The 19122-nt window shown below is 45.0% G+C and overlaps 1 protein-coding gene across 7 annotated transcripts in view; it reads left to right on the top strand.

The window, feature by feature from the left end:
• Positions 1-4488, top strand: part of FAM120B (family with sequence similarity 120 member B) — a 102869-nt gene extending 98381 nt beyond the window's left edge. For 5 of the 7 annotated variants that reach the window (XM_057490262.1, XM_057490264.1, XM_057490263.1 and 2 more), the window contains one exon: positions 4095-4488. In XM_057490262.1, the coding sequence (XP_057346245.1) occupies positions 4095-4429 (335 nt within the window). In that variant the 3' untranslated portion in view covers positions 4430-4488. Of the gene's footprint in view, positions 1-2655; positions 3228-4094 lie in introns of those variants that run through there. The other 2 variants (XM_057490266.1, XM_057490265.1) reach the window with 1 other exon arrangement.
• Positions 4489-19122: the final 14634 nt, after the last annotated feature.

Here is a 19122-nt window from a genome sequence, read left to right as displayed (position 1 = left end):
GTTAAATTTATTCCTAAATATTTAATGGTGTGGGAAAACTGGATATCCCATGCAAAAGAATTAAATTGGGCCATCCCTTACACAATGTACAAAAATTAGCTCAGAAAGGATCAAAGCCCTAGGTTCAAGAGCTACAACCATAAAACCTTTGAATGAAAATACTGGAGAAAATCTTGGCAACACTGGACTTGGCAGTGACCTCGTGATATGACATCAGTAGCACAGGCAGCAGGAGTTAAATTAGATAAATTAGACTTTGTCAAAATGAAGAATACTTGTGCATGAAAGAATTACTGTAAAAGACAAGCTACTTAATGGAGAAAATAGTCACCAATCATATATCCGATAAGGTATTAATATCCAGAATATATTTTTTAAAACTCCTACAACCTGACAAAAAATCAACCAACCCAATTCAAACATGGGAAAAGGACTTGAATATGTTTTTCTCCAAAGAAGATACATGAGTGGCCAGAGCACAACAGGACGCTCCACTTCACGAGTCATGGAAATGCAAGTGAGAACCACGAGATGCCACTTCATACCCACTTGGAATGCACCACCACCACTGGTAATAATGATAACAAACAGAAAATAGTAAGTATTGACATAAGGATATGGAAAAATCCAACCCTCACACATTGCCAGTGGGAATGTAAAATGGTGCAGCCGCTGTGGAAAACAGTTTGGTGGTTTTTCAAAAGGTTAAATAAAGAACTACCATATGACCTGGCAATTGCACTTTTTAACAAAAGCCTTACTATCTGTAGCCTGTGCTTCATTGCCTCTTTGCTGTCAGCTGAGAAGCTAGTGCTTCTGACTCTCGATCCTTTGTTTGAACCTGCGTTTTTCTCTCTGGATGTTTATAGGGTCCTCCTTGTCCCTGTGACTGGAAATTTCGTGATGGGTCTGAGCTTGGGTCGTAGGCCACTCAGCAGGGTTTTCAGTGTGACCCCTTCAGTCTTGCATCAAATGACGCGTGTTCTGCCAACTAAAATTGGCCTAAACAGACAGCAGTGGATTGCTTCAGTTCACCTCTGACCTCTAGTTTTACTGCCAACTGTGTTTCCTGAGTGGAGGCGCCGCCTCTACTTAGGCTTTTGTTTGTACATCAGCATCTTCAGGGAGAAGCACAGACAGAAGGCATTTTCCTCCCTGGCGAGCAGCCTCTGGTTCATCTCCAACTTGCCACAACCATCCTCCAAAGGCAGTGCCTCCTGCCACCTCTCCCGTGACGGAAGCTGCCGTGGTGGGCAGCGGCCGACCCCTGTACTCAGCTGCTCAGCTCTCCTGTTCGTGGGTTAGAGGGCCTCTCTTCCCACCCCTGCAGCCGCAGAAACTTTGGCTCTGGAGCGGGGTCCCAGCCCTCCACCCTGCACGGCTGGATCCCCACATGGGCTTTGGCTTTCCATATCTCTGCTGAGCTAACACTATCATTTCACCTTGTCAGAAAATACACTAGGACACAGACCATTTTAATAGGTTATTTGCCCAGTTCAAATCAATTTGAACTGGGCAGCGCCAAGTGGTTAGGAGCACTCTGCCGTCAGGAGCCAGGGAGACTCAGTCATCACTGTGGCCGGAAGCCTTCTTGGCCTCTTGTGGTCATCTGCAGATTTTGATTGCTCAACTTGGAGTCATTTCGCATTAGGCTTTGGTTTGCCCGCATAGGGTACTAGGGCATCGTCTGTAATGGGTGGACCATCACTGCCAGTTACTTAGGTAACAGCCGCTTATGCAGAGCCTGTGTCTCTGGCGGGGCAGGTGTGTCCTCCACTCTGAGGAAGGGCCTTAGGCATGGCTGTCCCGTGGGTCTCCAGCTGGGAGGCACAGCTGGGCATACGCTGGACCACCAGCAAGATCCAGCAGGAGAACCCCCCACTCAGAGAGCCAGGGTGGGCTGGCCGCCAGCCCCGAGCCCACTGCCAGCCCAGGAAGCCCAAACCCATGGCTTCACATCTCCAGCATTGCCCTCTGCCTTGTTCTCTCCTATCTGGAAAGCTCAGGAGTGATTTATTCTGTGACTTTCCCTGTTCTCTGCCCCATCACTCTTCTCCAGTTAGACTCTGCACCTCAGCCCTCTGGTGGCCTCATATTTTCTCCTGATGCGTTTTGACTTTTTGCTCTACTTCGTGCAGAATTTCTTCAACTTTGTCCCATCCTTTCTATTAATCCCATAGTTTTGCTGCTTTTAACTTCTGTGAGCTTGGAATGTTTCTTTTCTTTTAGGCCACCTTCTTCCTTCCTTCATGACTGCAGCATCTGCCCACATCCGAGGGAGGTAGTGACACCAGCAGTTCTGTTTCATTTTGCTTTTCCCTCCTTCATAGACTATTACTCCTAGTTTTCTCTTTCTGCTTGTTGAGGTCTTTGGTTTTTTTTCAATTTTTTTCTCTCATGTGCCTGGTGATCCTTGAGTACCTGCTGGTGTTGAAGTCTCAGCCGATTGGGAGCCTGGCCTGGGCCTCTCAGCCCAGGTCCCTGGGAGATCCTCCGTGCATCTCAGCAGTTCCCCCTCCACACGCCCTCGTCCCTCTGGCTTAGGCACCTGCCCCCAGCAGGAAGAGCAGGGTCCTTGTCCCATCGGCCCTCGACCCCGTGGGCTGGCTTGCAGGGTGTGGTTGGCAGGGGACTCACATGTTGCTTGTGTTCCAGGTGGCCCAACTGATCCTGCTCACTGTGGACAGAGTGGACAGAGCCTTTCACTGCTGGAGAAGGGATTGTTTTAAAGCTTGAACAATGAACACAAAGTCAGTGTAGCTTGCTGATACATAGAACATATACAATGCTCTGTATTCCACATGGCTGTGTGCGGTTCCAAAGTACGGAGTGATGGAGCTGGACACACTCTGCCATCTACTCCATTGCGCTGTTTCCTGCGCAGCCAAGGAGATGAGGCTGAGCTAGAGACGCCGTGAAGAGCTGCCTTCCATCAGCCTGAACCCCGCAGGCAGGGAGGGGCTTTATGTTTTATGCCATGAGTGTATCCTTCCCCACACAGGGAAGGACAAGGAAGCGAAGCTCTGCTAGAGCCTCCTGTGCACAGCAAGGATCCTCTGTCCCCTGCTCTGAGCGGCCTTGAGAGGGTCTCCACGAGGCAGTCACAAGGCCTCCTGGTTTGTTCCCAGGAGGGAGACCTGCAGCGCAGGAAGCCTGGGGGCATGGGGTGCCTCCAGCCAGCTGCCCTTGTTCCCCTCACACCTCAATTAAGTGTGATTTCACAGCAAGTTACTGTCTCATGGAAACCCAGGCCCCGATGTGCAAGGGCTCCAGAAAGCCTATGGCCGAGTACACATCACCAGTGCTTCTTTTACAGCTCTTAGGTTTTGCTTCCCTGTTGAACGTGCCAAAAAGGCCCCTGAGTCCCCCACTGGTGAGCAGAGTTGGCAGGTTTGTGGTCGCCACTCTGCTTCTAGAGATGGACCTGGACCCTCATTTAAGTGAGAGACCCAAAAGCACAGCATGCAGAGTCTGGCCTGGCAGCTCCTCTGGGGGCCAAGAGGCCCCTTCCTGTGTCTACGGCTGGAAGGACACCTGCTCGGGCGTTAGGATGAGGGTATGAACAAGCTGTTGCCCATTGCTAAGTAGAAACAGCCTGTTGCAAACAAGTCCCCCTGCCCAGCTTCTTTGCTTTTCTTTGGTCCTGTTGTTGAAATCCTGGGGCTCTGACCCAGGTGTCACGGAAGCAGACAGGTCTGGCAGGGTTACTGTGCGTTCTACACACAAGTCCTAGAGGCCCCAGGGTCTTCCTCAGGAGGGCAACTTTGCTCTTCTTTGGGATTTCTCCCCTCTAAGGCCCGTGTACCCCCTTGGGAGGGAAAAAAATGGTGTTACCTGTGTCAGTGTGTTGTTACTCTAACGTTATTGAAGTCTGCAGAAATGCATTAGATTCCTCATGCTTTGAGCCCTTTCTTAACTTTCCATCCAAGACATCCTGTATGTGAAATGAAACCAAGTTATAGAATAAATAATGTTATTTTCAATCCCCAGGAGCTCTCGGGGGGCTGCCCAGCAGCCTATGAGGCTAGATGCTATAGCCTGTGCTCAAGAAAAGGGCTTTGAACAAAACTATGGCTGTCTAACCTCTCTTCAAGGGGCAACAGAGCCTGTGCCACAGAAGGGACAGACGCCATGGCCACAGCAGCACAGGTGGACAGCAGAGACCCAAGGGCAGCCAAGCATGAAAGTGGGCCAGCCCTTCCCATCTCGGGGAGCTGTGGTCCACCAGGGGCCCCTGCCCCTCTCACCCTTGGCACCCATGAGGGGGTCCCGCCTTCGGGCACCCCGCCCTTGTACTAAGAGAATGTCTGGTGTGGCGAGAGCCGGGGTGGTGTCTGGCATGCTACCCTGCTGTGCATCGAGCATCTTCTGGAGAGACTGGCTTTCAGAGGGAACATCTGCCTTATCTGTGCTGTTTGAAGTTTTGTAACACGGATGACTTAATGTCCTGTGAAACTGAAAATAAAGATAAACAGTATGACAGGCCAATGACAGTTTTGTATGTTGGGTAAAGTATGTATTTTTAAAGTGCTAAAACTAGGATTTTAATAAATCGTATTTTTTTCTTCAGGTTTCAGCACCCAAAGGATGGGATACGTACTTTTTTTTTTCCACCCTTAGAACTTTGTGCTTAAAATTTCAAGATCTTCCAGGTACCTGCCACAACTTAGAAAATAAGTAGGCATTTACCATCATACACAAAATTGTGCAAAAGGAAAATGAAAATGCGCGTTCATGTGTGTGGTGGGTCTTTGACCACGTGGTGCTGAAATACGAGCTGGCAGTGCAGCTTGTTCTTGCTCCCAGGTCTCCACCGGCGGCATCTCCGTGTCCCAGCCGGGAGTCGGGATTCCCACCATCGTCACCGGCGGCCTGGGGAGCAAGGCCCGTGGCCGGCCACCGTGCTGTCCTCAGGCGCTGGCTTGCTACCCCCCCCCAAGAAAAGGGGCCAAGCTCTATGTGGGACGGGGGCCTGGCCTGCCCGCCAGGTGCTCCCTTGGCTGGAGGCTGGAGGCTGCACACTGCTTGTGTCTGACACTGGGTTGGACTCCCCAGGGCGGCCCACGTCCAAGCCCACTGCCCTCCTGTCAGTTTAGGGAGAGCTGCCATAGGCTTTTTCTTTCCTGGTTTACATCTCCTCCCGGATGTTCTGGGGACCCTGTAAACCATTGAGAAGAGGGCAGGGACCAGGGAGTGGCTTTTCTAAGTCAACCATCGGTCAAGTGGAGATAAAATTAACCAACAACTAGTCTGCCGTGACCCCGCCCCCTGCCCTGTCCTGTGTGCGCACGTCGCTGTCCAGGTGAGGCCTTCCTGGTCACGCCACACTTCCTAATGTGAAGCCCACCCTGCCTGCAGAAGCAGCCCTTGGTCTGCAAGCTGTTCATAGTTTTGAACAAGAAAATTGAGGGTGAGAGCCAGAGGCTCCGAGAGTCTTTCTCCCGTCATCGCCAGTTCTGTCGGCTGCCAGGGAAGAAATGAGAAGTTAGCTTCAGCCTCTGTATTTGTCAAGCCATCTGAACTTTAAAGAAAAGAAAAAATGACACAGCCTTTCAAGCACCAGACTGATCTTCACTTCTGTCATTTCTGCAGAGAGCCCCTCTCCCCGGGGAAGCCGAGAGGGGAAGAGGCGCGAGGGACCCCTCAGGTGCTGATGACCCACCAAGGGTGTGACACCCGGCCTGGGGGTCAAAACGGGCGGGGGTGGTTCCGCCCTGGGCATGCCCTACAGCCCCAGAGAGCCACCCCTGCACCAGACTTTAATGTTTATAATAAAACTGGACAAACTAATCCAGGAAGCGGCCCCCAGGGAAGTTTCCTCACTGGCTCTCTCTACTCATTGTCTTCTGATCAAATTTTGTGAGAGGTTTGGTGCCAAGAGTCAAACACTGTCCGAGTTCTGCTTCCTGGTGTTGGCTGAGCCCATGGACTCTGTGTGCACTAGCGTCCAAACTAAAATGAGAAAAACTTTAAATAGGTTTTTGTCAATTCATTTAAAAATAACCATACACCAACTACATGTTAGCAATTTTATGCAAAAAACTCCTGTTTTCCCAGAAAAAGGCCTCAGAAGAGTGGCTCTGGTCTGCTCGTCCTGCCAGCACTGTGGGGCCGAGGTGCCTGGGAAGACCTGGACTCGCAGGCCCATAGCTTGGGGGACGGACACCTCAGAGCTCAGAAGTGTGGGGTGTTTTCCAGCTGGTTCCAGGTCTGTGCCTGGAAGCACACCCATGAACTCTGCCTGTTGCATGATCCATCGGTCTTGCACTTTAAATGGACTTTTCCCTATGGCGATTTTGGGACCTGCTTCTGTAACTTGAAAGATATTGGTCCACAGAGGGATGCAGGCCCTGGAGTATTGACACAGTACACCGGCATATTTCAGCTTTTGCTTGAAATCTCCGATTTCAGCATTGGCAACAAAACTGTTGTTTGCTCAAAGTGACACCTTCAGAACCTCTGGAAAGGGAAAAGGAAAGAGACATGGCTACGTATCCAGTGCTTTTTCAAAAAAGGCATCAGGAAAAAATGGCCACAGCTAATGCCTGTTGAGTAACCAGTACAGGAACACTGAGGTGTTCCCTGTGTGCTCAGAATATTTTGTAATTGAAAATATTGAACTGATCTGGGAAACACAGCAGCCCTAAAGCCTGTCCTACCAACAAGGGAGAGGGCTGCCAGCATGCTCGCTCTCCACATTTATCTTGGAGGTGGAGATGTGTGGCCACGGAAAACCTGTGGGAACCAGAAGGAAGCAGGGGTGGACGGGGGCACCACGGAGCTCATGCAGCAGGAAGCACCACTTGGTGACTGTGGGCTGGGCCGCAGTGAGGGTCCTTCCCACCAGAGCTCGTTCAGGGGCGGGCAATCACTGGAACGGGCATGCCCGGCTTAAGGGGCACAGGGCATATTCAGACGGGCCTGTCCGAGGGCACCGTTGTGTGAGCGCTAGTGGGATTTGCATGTACGTGGCCACTTGGAGTGGGTATATGAGGAGGAGAGTGTGAGACACCCAGGCACCTGGTCCGAGAGCCCTGGTGCCCACGGCCTCTGGGCCTGGCCACATGGCTGCAGAGGGTGTCAGGGGAGCCTGGCTGCACGCCTGCAGAAGGTGTTGGGAGAGTGTGGCCACACGCCCACAGAGGGTGTTGGGAGAGCGCTGTTTCAGACCTGTGGCCATGCGAGGATGGACTGGAAGCAGCCAGGCTGGAAGTGAGGAAGCGAGGGTCACCCATCCGTCCACAAACCGGGTGTGTTAGGCCCGTGTCCACGCCACGACGAGTGTCCTGGATCCCTGGTCTTGAGAGCTGCAGCTCTGGGCAGCAGGCAGGAGGGCTTCCCGGCTGCAAGTGGGTACCCTCCTACGAGCGGCCACCCCAGGCACGGAGCCCTATGTCTGTCACCTGTTTTGACAGGGCTTATGGTACGTCGTTGTAATCTTTGCCTGATCTGATAAGTAGAATTCTGTTCACCTGGAACACGCTTCTTTGAGCCGTGACGCTGACTGGAATTGGGGTTTGGCCCTGCAGGGTGTTCAGGAGGCTCCGGACTCCTTCTGGCTGTCTTCCTTCCATTCAGACGAGCCTCCGCCCCTCGAGTGATCTCCCCGGGGCGCGTGGTCTCAGCCGCTGGTCATCCTGTGGGCCATGTGAATGTGAAGCATCAGATCACAGGGGAAGGAGAGAGAGTGAACAGCACAGGTACACTGGAGAGAGAGGTCTGAAGAGCAGTGCCCAGAAATTCTGATTACAAAATGCAGAAATGAAAAGTAAAATGGATTTTTATTTTTTTCCCCAGAAGTTCGCCATCCTGTGATATTTCCTTTTCTTTATTTTTTGTTTGCCATGATGGTTGTGTGAGGTGGGAAAATGGCATGGCTCAAACTCATAGTCCTTCGGTACACTTTAAAAAGGCCCACATTAGTCTGCGCGCAGCTGCCCAGCACAAGCCACTAGAGGCCGCTGTTCTCCCAGGAGAGGAGGGCCACAAACCAACAAGAAGGGAAGTTCTTCCAGCCGTCACTCGTCCCAGCTCTGCAAACTATTCCTATCACCATGAAAAGGCAAAATTACAGGCAGACTAAGATCACAGAGACAACACTTGAGAAGGAGACAGACCTAACCAGTCTTCCTGAAAAAGAATTCAAAATAAAAATCATGAACATGCTGACGGAGATGCAGAGAAAAATGCAAGAGCAATGGGATGAAGTCCGGAGGGAGATGACAGATGCCAGGAAGGAGATTACAGAAGTGAAACAAACCCTGGAAGGATTTATAAGCAGAATGGATAAGATGCAAGAGGCCATTGAAGGAATAGAAACCAGAGAACAGCAACGCATAGAAGCTGACAGAGATAAAAGGATCTCCAGGAACGAAACAATACTAAGAGAACTGTGTGACCAATCCAAAAGGAACAATATCCGTATTATAGGGGTTCCAGAAGAAGAAGAGAGAGGAAAAGGGATAGAAAGTGTCTTTGAAGAAATAATTGCTGAAAACTTCCCTAAACTGGGGGAGGAAATAATCGAACAGACCACAGAAATACACAGAACCCCCAACAGAAAGGATCCAAGGAGGACAACACAAAGACACATAATAATTAAAATGGCAAGGATCAAGGACAAGGAAAGAGTTTTAAAGGCAACTAGAGAGGAAAAGGTCACCTATAAAGGAAAACCCATTAGGCTATCATCAGACTTCTCAACAGAAACCCTACAGGCCAGAAGAGAATGGCATGATATATTTAATAAAATGAAACAGAAGGGCCTTGAACCAAGGATACTGTATCCAGCATTACTATCATTTAAATATGATGGCGGGATTAAACAATTCACAGACAAGCAAAAGCTGAGGGAATTTGCTTCCCACAAACCACCTCTACAGGGCATCTTACAGGGACTGCTCTAGATGGGAGCACTCCTAGAAGGAGCACAGCACAAAACACCCAACATATGAAGAAAGGAGGAGGAGGAATAAGAAGGGAGAGAAGAAAAGAATCTCCAGACAGTGTATATAACAGCTCAATAAGCGAGCTAAGTTAGGCAGTAAGATACTAAAGAGGCAAACACTGAACCTTTGGTAACCACAAATTTAAAGCCTGCAATGGCAATAAGTACATATCTCTCAGTAGTCATCCTAAATGTAAATGGACTGAATGTACCAATCAAAAGACACAGAGTAATAGAATGGATAAAAAAGCAAGACCCATCTATATGCTGCTTACAAGAAACTCACCTCAAACCCAAAGACATGTACAGACTAAAAGTCAAGGGATGGAAAAACGTATTTCAGGCAAACAACAGCAAGAAGAAAGCAGGGGTTGCAGTACTAATATCAGACAAAATAGACTTCAAAACAAAGAAAGTAACGAGATAAAGAAGGACATTACATAATGATAATGGACTCAGTCCAACAAGAGGATATAACCATTCTAAATATATATGCACCCAACACAGGAGCACCAGCATATGTGAACCAAATACTAACAGAACTAAAGGGGGAAATAGACTGCAATGCATTCATTCTAGGAGACTTCAACACACCACTCACCCCAAAGGATAGATCTACCGGGCAGGAAATAAGTAAGGACACAGAGGCACTGAACAACACAGTAGAGCAGATGGACCTAATGGACATCTGTAGAACTGTACATCCAAAAGCAACAGGATATACATTATTCTCAAGTGCACATGGAACATTCTCCAGAATAGACCACATACTAGCCCACAAAAAGAGCCTCAGTAAATTCGAAAATATTGAAATACTACCAACCAATTTTTCAGACCACAAAGGTATAAAACTAGAAATAAATTCTACAAAGAAAACAAAAAGGCTCACAAACACATGGAGACTTAACAACATGCTTCTAAATAATCAATGGATCAATGAACAAATCAAAATAGAGATCAAGGAATATATAGAAACAAATGACAACAACACAAAGCCCCAACTTCTGTGGGACGCAGCGAAAGCAGTCTTAAGAGGAAAGTATATAGCGATCCAGGCACACTTGAAGAAGGAAGAACAATCCCAAATGAATAGTCTAACATCACAATTATCGAAACTGGAAAAAGAAGAACAAATGAAGCCTAAAGTCAGCAGAAGGAGGGACATAATAAAGATCAGAGAAGAAATAAACAAAATTGAGAAGAATAAAACAATAGCAAAAATCAACGAAACCAAGAGCTGGTTCTTTGAAAAAATAAACAAAATAGATAAGCCTCTAGCCAAACTTATTAAGAGAAAAAGAGAATCAACATAAATCAACAGAATCACAAATGAGAACGGAAAAATCACGACAGACTCCACAGAAATACAAAGAATTATTAAAGACTACTATGAAAACCTATATGCCAAGAAGCTGGAAAACCTAGAAGAAATGGACAACTTCCTAGAAAAATACAACCTTCCAAAACTGACCAAGGAAGAAACACAAAAGTTAAACAAACCAATTACGAGCAAAGAAATTGAAACGATAATCAAAAAACTACCCAAGAACAAAACCCCCGGGCTGGACGGATTTACGTCGGAATTTTATCAGACACACAGAGAAAACATAATACCCATTCTCCTTAAAGTTTTCCAAAAAATAGAAGAGGAGGGAATACTCGCAAACTCATTCTATGAAGCCAATATCACCCTAATACCAAAACCAGGCAAAGACCCCACCAAAAAAGAAAATTACAGACCAATATCCCTGATGAATGAAGATGCAAAAATACTGAATAAAATATTAGCAAACCAAATTCAACAATATATCAAAAGGATCAAACACCATGACCAAGTGGGATTCATCCCAGGGATGCAAGGATGGTACAACATTCAAAAATCCATCAACATCATCCACCACATCAACAAAAAGAAAGACAAAAACCACATGATCATCTCCATAGATGCTGAAAAAACATTTGACAAAATTCAACATCCATTCATGATAAAAACTCTCAGCAAAATGGGAATAGAGGGCAAGTACCTCAACATAATAAAGGCCATATATGATAAACCCACAGGCAACATCATACTGAACAGCGAGAAGCTGAAAGCTTTTCCTCTGAGATTGGGAACTAGACAGGGATGCCCACTCTCCCCACTGTTACTTAACATAGTACTGGAGGTCCTAGCCACGGCAATCAGACAAAACAAAGAAATACAAGGAATCCAGATTGGTAAAGAAGAAGTTAAACTGTCACTATTTGCAGATGACATGATATTGTACATAAAAAAAAACCCTAAAGACTCCACTCCAAAACTACTAGAACTGATATCGGAATACAGCAAAGTTGCAGGATACAAAATTAATGCACAGAAATATGTAGCTTTCCTATACACTAACAATGAACCAATAGAAAGAGAAATCATGAAAACAATTCCATTCACAATTGCATCAAAAAGAATAAAATACCTAGGAATAAACCTAACCAAAGAAGTGAAAGACCTATACCCTGAAAACTACAAGTCACTCTTAAGAGAAATTAAAGGGGACACTAACAAATGGAAACTCATCCCATGCTCATGGCTAGGAAGAATTAATATCGTCAAAATGGCCATCCTTCCCCAAGCAATATACAGATTTGATGCAATCCCTATGAAACTACCATCAAAATTCTTCAATGAACGGGAACAAATAATTCAAAAATTCATATGGAAACACCAAAGACCCTGAATAGCCAAAGCAATCCTGAGAAAGAAGAATAAAGTAGGGGGGATCTCACTCCCCAACTTCAAGCTTTACTACAAAGCCATAGTAATCAAGACAATTTGGTACTGGCACAAGAACAGAGCCACAGACCAATGGAACAGACTAGAGACTCCAGACATTAACCCAAACATACATGGTCAATTAATATTTGATAAAGGAGCCATGGACATACAATGGCGAAATGACAGTCTCTTCAACAGATGGTGCTGGCAAAACTGGACAGCTACATGTAGGAGAATGAAACTGGACCATTGTCTAACCCCATACACAAAAGTAAACTCAAAATGGATCAAAGACCTGAATGTAAGTCATGAAACCATAAAACTCTTAGAAAAAACATAGGCAAAAACTTTTTAGACATAAACATGAGTGACCTCTTCTTGAACATATCTCCCCGGGCATGGAAAACAACAGCAAAAATGAACAAGTGGGACTATATTAAGCTGAAAAGCTTCTGTACAGCAAAAGACACCATCAATAGAACAAAAAGGAACCCTACAGTATGGGAGAATATATTTGAAAATGACACATCCGATAAAGGCTTGACATCCAGAATATATAAAGAGCTCACACGCCTCAACAAACAAAAAACAAATAACCCAATTAAAAAATGGGCAGAGGAACTGAACAGACAGTTCTCCAAAAAAGAAATACAGATGGCCAACAGACACATGAAAAGATGCTCCACATCGCTAGTTATCAGAGAAATGCAAATTAAAACTACAATGAGGTATCACCTCACACCAGTAAGGATGGCTGCCATCCAAAAGACAAACAACAACAAATGTTGGCGAGGCTGTGGAGAAAGGGGAACCCTCCTACACTGCTGGTGGGAATGTAAGTTAGTTCAACCATTGTGGAAAGCAGTATGGAGGTTCCTCAAAATGCTCAAAATAAACTTACCATTTGACCCAGGAATTGCACTCCTAGGAATTTACCCTAAGAACGCAGCACTCAAGTTTGAAAAAGACAGATGCACTCCTATGTTTATCGCAGCACTATTTACAAAAGCCAAGAATTGGAAGCAACCTAAGTGTCCATCAGTAGATGAATGGATAAAGAACATGTGGTACATATACACAATGGAATATTACTCAACCATAAGAAGAAAACAAATCCTACCATTTGCAGCAACACGGATGGAGCTAGAGGGTATTATGCTCAGTGAAATAAGCCAAGTGGAGAAAGAGAAATACCAAATGATTTCACTCATCTGTGGAGTATAAGAACAAAGGAAAAACTGAAAGAAGAAAACAGCAGCAGAATTACAGAACCCAAGAATGGACTAACAGGTACCAAAGGGAAAGGGACTGGGGAGGATGGGTGGGTAGGGAGGGATAAGGGGGGGAGAAGTAGGGGGGTATTAAGATTAGCATGCATAGCGGGGGAGGTGGGAGAAAGGGGAGGGCTGTACAACACAGAGAAGACAAGTAGTGATTCTACAACATTTTGCTATGCTGATGGACAGTGACTGTAAAGGGGTTTATAGGGGGTCCTGGTATAGGGGAGAACCTAGTAAACATAATATTCTTCATGTAATTGTAGACTAATGATGACAAAAAAAAAAAAGAAGAAAGGGGGATTACTCCCTGATAGGATAAAACTAACTGTATAGGTGGAGGGGCGGAAGATGGCGGCGTGAGTAGAGCAGCGGAAATCTCCTCCCAAAACAACATATATCTATGAAAATATAACAAAGACAACCCTTCCTAGAATAAAGACCAGAGGACACAGGACAATATCCAGACCACATCCACACCTGAGAGAACCCAGCGCCTCGCGAAGGGGGTAAGATACAAGCCCCGGCCCCGCGGGAGCCGAGCGCCCCTCCCCCCAGCTCCCGGCGGGAGAAGAGCAGGCAGAGCGGGAGGGAGACGGAGCCCAGGACTGCCGAACACCCAGCCCCAGCCATCCGGGCCAGAGTGCAGGGCCCTCGATACTGGGAAAACACGGCAGCAAGAACAGTGAGCAGGCACTGGAGGCTGGGCGCCAGAGGACATAAGAAAAGCGCGCGACCATTTTTTTTTTTTTTTGCTTTTTTGTTGTTTTGTTTTGGCGAGCGCTTTTTGGAAGTCTTAAAGGGATAGGGACCCCAATACTAGGAAACAGGGCAGAAAGACCGGAGAGCAGAGGCCTGAGGCTGGCACCGGAGAATAAAGAAAAACGAATGATGACCTTTTTTTTTTTTTTTTTAATTAAAAACTTTTTTTTTAATTCAAAAATTTTTTTTTCTTTCTTTTTTTTTTTTTAGTGGGCGTTGTTTTGTTTTGGCGGGTGCTTTTTCGAAGTCTTAAAGGGGCAAGGCAGGTCACTTAATCCAGAGGTAGGGAATCCGGGATCTCTGGGCACCCTAAACCCTGGACTGCAGGGAGCAGGGAGGCCCCTTACGGAGATAAATAGCCTCCCAGCCGCTCCTGCTCCAACGCGACTCCACCATTTTGGAGTAGCTGCCCGAGCCAGGCCACGCCCACAGCAACAGCGGAGATTAACTCCATAGCAGCCGGGCAGGAAGCAGAAACCCTGTCTGCGCGCAGCTGCGCAGCACAAGCCACTAGAGGTCGCTGTTCTCCCAGGAGAGGAGGGCCACAAACCAACAAGAAAGGAAGTCCTTCCAGCCGTCACTCGTCCCAGTTCTGCAGACTATTCCTATCACCATGAAAAGGCAAAGCTACAGGCAGACAAAGATCACAGAGACAACACCAGAGAAGGAGACAGACCTAACCAGTCTCCCTGAAAAAGAATTCAAAATAAGAATCATAAACATGCTGACAGAGATGCAGAGAAATACGCAAGAGAAATGGGATGAAGTCCGGAAGGAGATCACAGATGCCAGAAAGGAGATCGCAGAAATGAAACAAACTCTGGAAGGGTTTATAAGCAGAATGGATAGAATGCAAGAGGCCATTTATGGAATTGAAATCAGAGAACAGGAACGCATAGAAGCTGACTTAGAGACAAAAGGATCTCCAAGAATGAAACAATATTAAGAGAACTGTGTGACCAATCCAAAAGGAACAATATCCGTATTATAGGGGTCCCAGAAGAAGAAGAGAGAGGAAAAGAGATGGAAAGTATCTTAGAAGAAATAATTGCTGAAAACTTCCCCACACTGGGGGAGGAAGTAATCGAACAGACCACGGAAATACACAGAACCCCCAACAGAAAGGATCCAAGAAGGGCAACACCAAGACACATAATAATTAAAATGGCAAAGATCAAGGACAAGGAAAGAGTGTTAAAGGCAGCTAGAGAGAAAAAGGTCACCTATAAAGGGAAACCCATCAGGCTAACGTCAGATTTCTCAACAGAAACCCTACAGGCCAGAAGAGAATGGCATGATATATTTAATACATTGAAACAGAAGGGCCTTGAACCAAGGATACTGTATCCAGCACGACTATCATTCAAATATGACGGTGGGATTAAACAATTCCCAGACAAACAAAAGCTGAGGGTATTTGCTTTCCACAAACCACCTCTACAGAACATCTTACAAGGACTGCTCTAGATGGGAGCACTCCTAGAAAGAGCACAGCACAAAACACCCAACATACGAAGAATCGAGGAGGAGGAACAAGAAGGGAGAGAAGAAAAGAATCTCCAGACAGTGTATATAACAGCTCAATAAGCGAGCTAAGTTAGGCAGTAAGATACTAAAGAGGCTAACCTTGAACCTTTGGTAACCACGAATTTAAAGCCTGCAATAGCAATAAGTACATATCTTTCAATAGTCACCCTAAATGTTAATGGGTTGAATGCACCAATCAAAAGACACAGAGTAATAGAATGGATAAAAAAGCAAGACCCATCTATATGCTGCTTACAAGAAACTCACCTCAAACCCAAAGACATGTACAGACTAAAAGTCAAGGGATGGAAAAACATATTTCAAGCAAACAACAGTGAGAAGAAAGCAGGGGTTGCAGTACTAATATCAGACAAAATAGACTTCAAAACAAAGAAAGTAACGAGATAAAGAAGGACACTACATAATGATAAAGGGCTCAGTCAAACAAGAGGATATAACCATTCTAAATATATATGCACCCAACACAGGAGCACCAGCATATGTGAAACAAATACTAACAGAACTAAAGGGGGATATAGACTGCAATGCATTCATTCTAGGAGACTTCAACACACCACTCACCCCAAAGGATAGATCCACTGGGCAGAAAATAAGTAAGGACACGGAAGCACTGAACAACACAGTAGAGCAGATGGACCTAATAGACATCTATAGAACTCTACATCCAAGAGCAGCGGGATATACATTCTTCTCAAGTGCACATGGAACATTCTCCAGAATAGACCACATACTAGGCCACAAAAAGGGCCTCAGAAAATTCCAAAAGATTGAAATCCTACCAACCAACTTTTCAGACCACAAAGGCATAAAACTAGAAATAAACTGTACAAAGAAAGCAAAGAGGCTCACAAACACATGGAGGCTTAACAACACGCTCCTAAATAATCAATGGATCAATGACCAAATCAAAATGGAGATCCAGCAATATATGGAAACAAATGACAACAACAACACTAAGCCCCAACTTCTGTGGGACACAGCAAAAGCAGTCTTAAGAGGAAAGTATATAGCAATCCAAGCATATTTAAAAAAGGAAGAGCAATCCCAAATGAATGGTCTAATGTCACAATTATCGAAATTGGAAAAAGAAGAACAAATGAGGCCTAAGGTCAGCAGAAGGAGAGACATAATAAAGATCAGAGAAGAAATAAACAAAATTGAGAAGAATAAAACAATAGCAAAAATCAATGAAACCAAGAGCTGGTTCTTCGAGAAAATAAACAAAATAGATAAGCCTCTAGCCAGACTTATTAAGAAGAAAAGAGAGTCAACACAAATCAACAGTATCAGAAACGAGAAAGGAAAAATCACGACGGACCCCACGGAAATGCAAAGAATTATTGGAGAATACTATGAAAACCTATATGCTAACAAGCTGGGAAACCTAGGAGAAATGGACAACTTCCTAGAAAAATATAACCTTCCAAGATTGACCCAGGAAGAAACAGAAAATCTAAACAGACCAATTACCAGCAACGAACTTGAAGCAGTAATCAAAAAACTACCAAAGAACAAAACCCCCGGGCCAGATGGATTTACCTCGGAATTTTATCAGACATACAGGGAAGACATAATACCCATTCTCCTTAAAGTTTTCCAAAAAATAGAGGAGGAGGGGAAACTCCCAAACTCATTCTATGAAGCTAACATCACCCTAATACCAAAACCAGGCAAAGACCCCACCAAAAAAGAAAACTACAGACCAATATCCCTGATGAACGTAGATGCAAAATTACTCAACAAAATATTAGCAAACCGAATTCAAAAATACATCAAAAGGATCATACACCATGACCAAGTGGGATTGATCCCAGGGATGCAAGGATGGTACAACATTCGAAAGTCCATCAACATCATCCACCACATCAACAAAAAGAAAGACAAAAACGACATGATCATCTCCATAGATGCTGAAAAAGCATTTGACAAAGTTCAACATCCATTCATGTTAAAAACTCTCAGCAAAATGGGAATAGAGGGCAAGTACCTCAACATAATAAAGGCCATCTATGATAAACCCACAGCCAACATTCTATTGAACAGCGAGAAGCTGAAAGCATTTCCTCTGAGATCGGGAACTAGACAGGGATGCCCACTCTCTCCACTGTTATTTAACATAGTACTGGAGGTCCTAGCCACGTCAATCAGACAAAATAAAGAAATACAAGGAATCCAGATTGGTAAAGAAGAAGTTAAACTGTCACTATTTGCAGATGACATGATACTGTACATAAAAAACCCTAAAGACTCCACCCCAAAACTACTAGAACTGATATCGGAATACAGCAAAGTTGCAGGATACAAAATCAACACACAGAAATCTGTGGCTTTCCTATACACTAACAATGAACCAACAGAAAGAGAAATCAGGAAAACAACTCCATTCACAATTGCATCAAAAAAAATGAAATACCTAGGAATAAACCTAACCAAAGAAGTGAAAGACTTATACTCTGAAAACTACAAGTCACTCTTAAGAGAAATTAAAGGGGACACTAACAAATGGAAACTCGTCCCATGCTCGTTGCTAGGAAGACTTAATATCGTCAAAATGGCCATCCTGCCCAAAGCAATATACAGATTTGATGCAATCCCTATGAAACTACCAGCAACATTCTTCAATGAACTGGAACAAATAATTCAAAAATTCATATGGAAACACCAAAGACCCCGAATAGCCAAAGCAATCCTGAGAAAGAAGAATAAAGTAGGGGGGATCTCACTCCCCAACTTCAAGCTCTACTATAAAGCCATAGTAATCAAGACAATTTGGTACTGGCACAAGAGCAGAGCCACAGACCAATGGAACAGACTAGAGAATCCAGACATTAACCCAGACATATATGGTCAATTAATATTTGATAAAGGAGCCATGGACATACAATGGCGAAATGACAGTCTCTTCAACAGGTGGTGCTGGCAAAACTGGACAGCTACATGTAGGAGAATGAAACTGGACCATTGTCTAACCCCATATACAAAAGTAAACGCAAAATGGATGAAAGACCTGAATGTAAGCCAGGAAACCATTAAACTCTTGGAAGAAAACATAGGCCAAAACCTCTTAGACATAAACATGAGTGACCTCTTCTTGAACATATCTCCCCAGGCAAGGAAAACAACAGCAAAAATGAGTAAGTGGGACTATATTAAGCTGAAAAGCTTCTGTACAGCAAAAGACACCATCAATAGAACAAGAAGGATCCCTACAGTATGGGAGAATATATTTGAAAATGACACATCCGATAAAGGCTTGACGTCCAGAATATATAAGGAGCTCACATGCCTCAACAAACAAAAAACAAATAACCCAATTAAAAAATGGGCAGAGTAACTGAACAGACAGTTCTCCAAAAAAGAAATACAGATGGCCAACAGACACATGAAAAGATGCTCCACATCGCTAATTATCAGAGAAATGCAAATTAAAACTACAATGAGGTATCACCTCACACCAGTAAGGATGGCTGCCATCCAAAAGACAAACAACAACAAATGTTGGCGAGGCTGTGGAGAAAGGGGAACCCTCCTACACTGCTGGTGGGAATGTGAGTTAGTTCAACCATTGTGGAAAGCAGTATGGAGGTACATCAAAATGCTCAAAACAGACTTACCATTTGACCCAGGAATTCCACTCCTAGGAATTTACCCTAAGAACGCAGCAATCAAGTTTGAGAAAGACAGATGCACCCCTATGTTTATTGCAGCACTATTTACAATAGCCAAGAATTGGAAGCAACCTAAATGTCCATGAATAGATGAATGGATAAAGAAGATGCGGTACATATACACAATGGAATACTACTCAGCCATAAGAAAAGGGCAAATCCAACCAT

This window comes from Manis pentadactyla, chromosome 12 (assembly GCF_030020395.1).
Source record: "Manis pentadactyla isolate mManPen7 chromosome 12, mManPen7.hap1, whole genome shotgun sequence".
In the NCBI taxonomy this organism is placed as follows: domain Eukaryota; kingdom Metazoa; phylum Chordata; class Mammalia; order Pholidota; family Manidae; genus Manis; species Manis pentadactyla.
The sequence above is the reverse complement of the archived record's forward strand: the minus strand, read 5'-3'. Positions and strand labels throughout refer to the sequence as shown.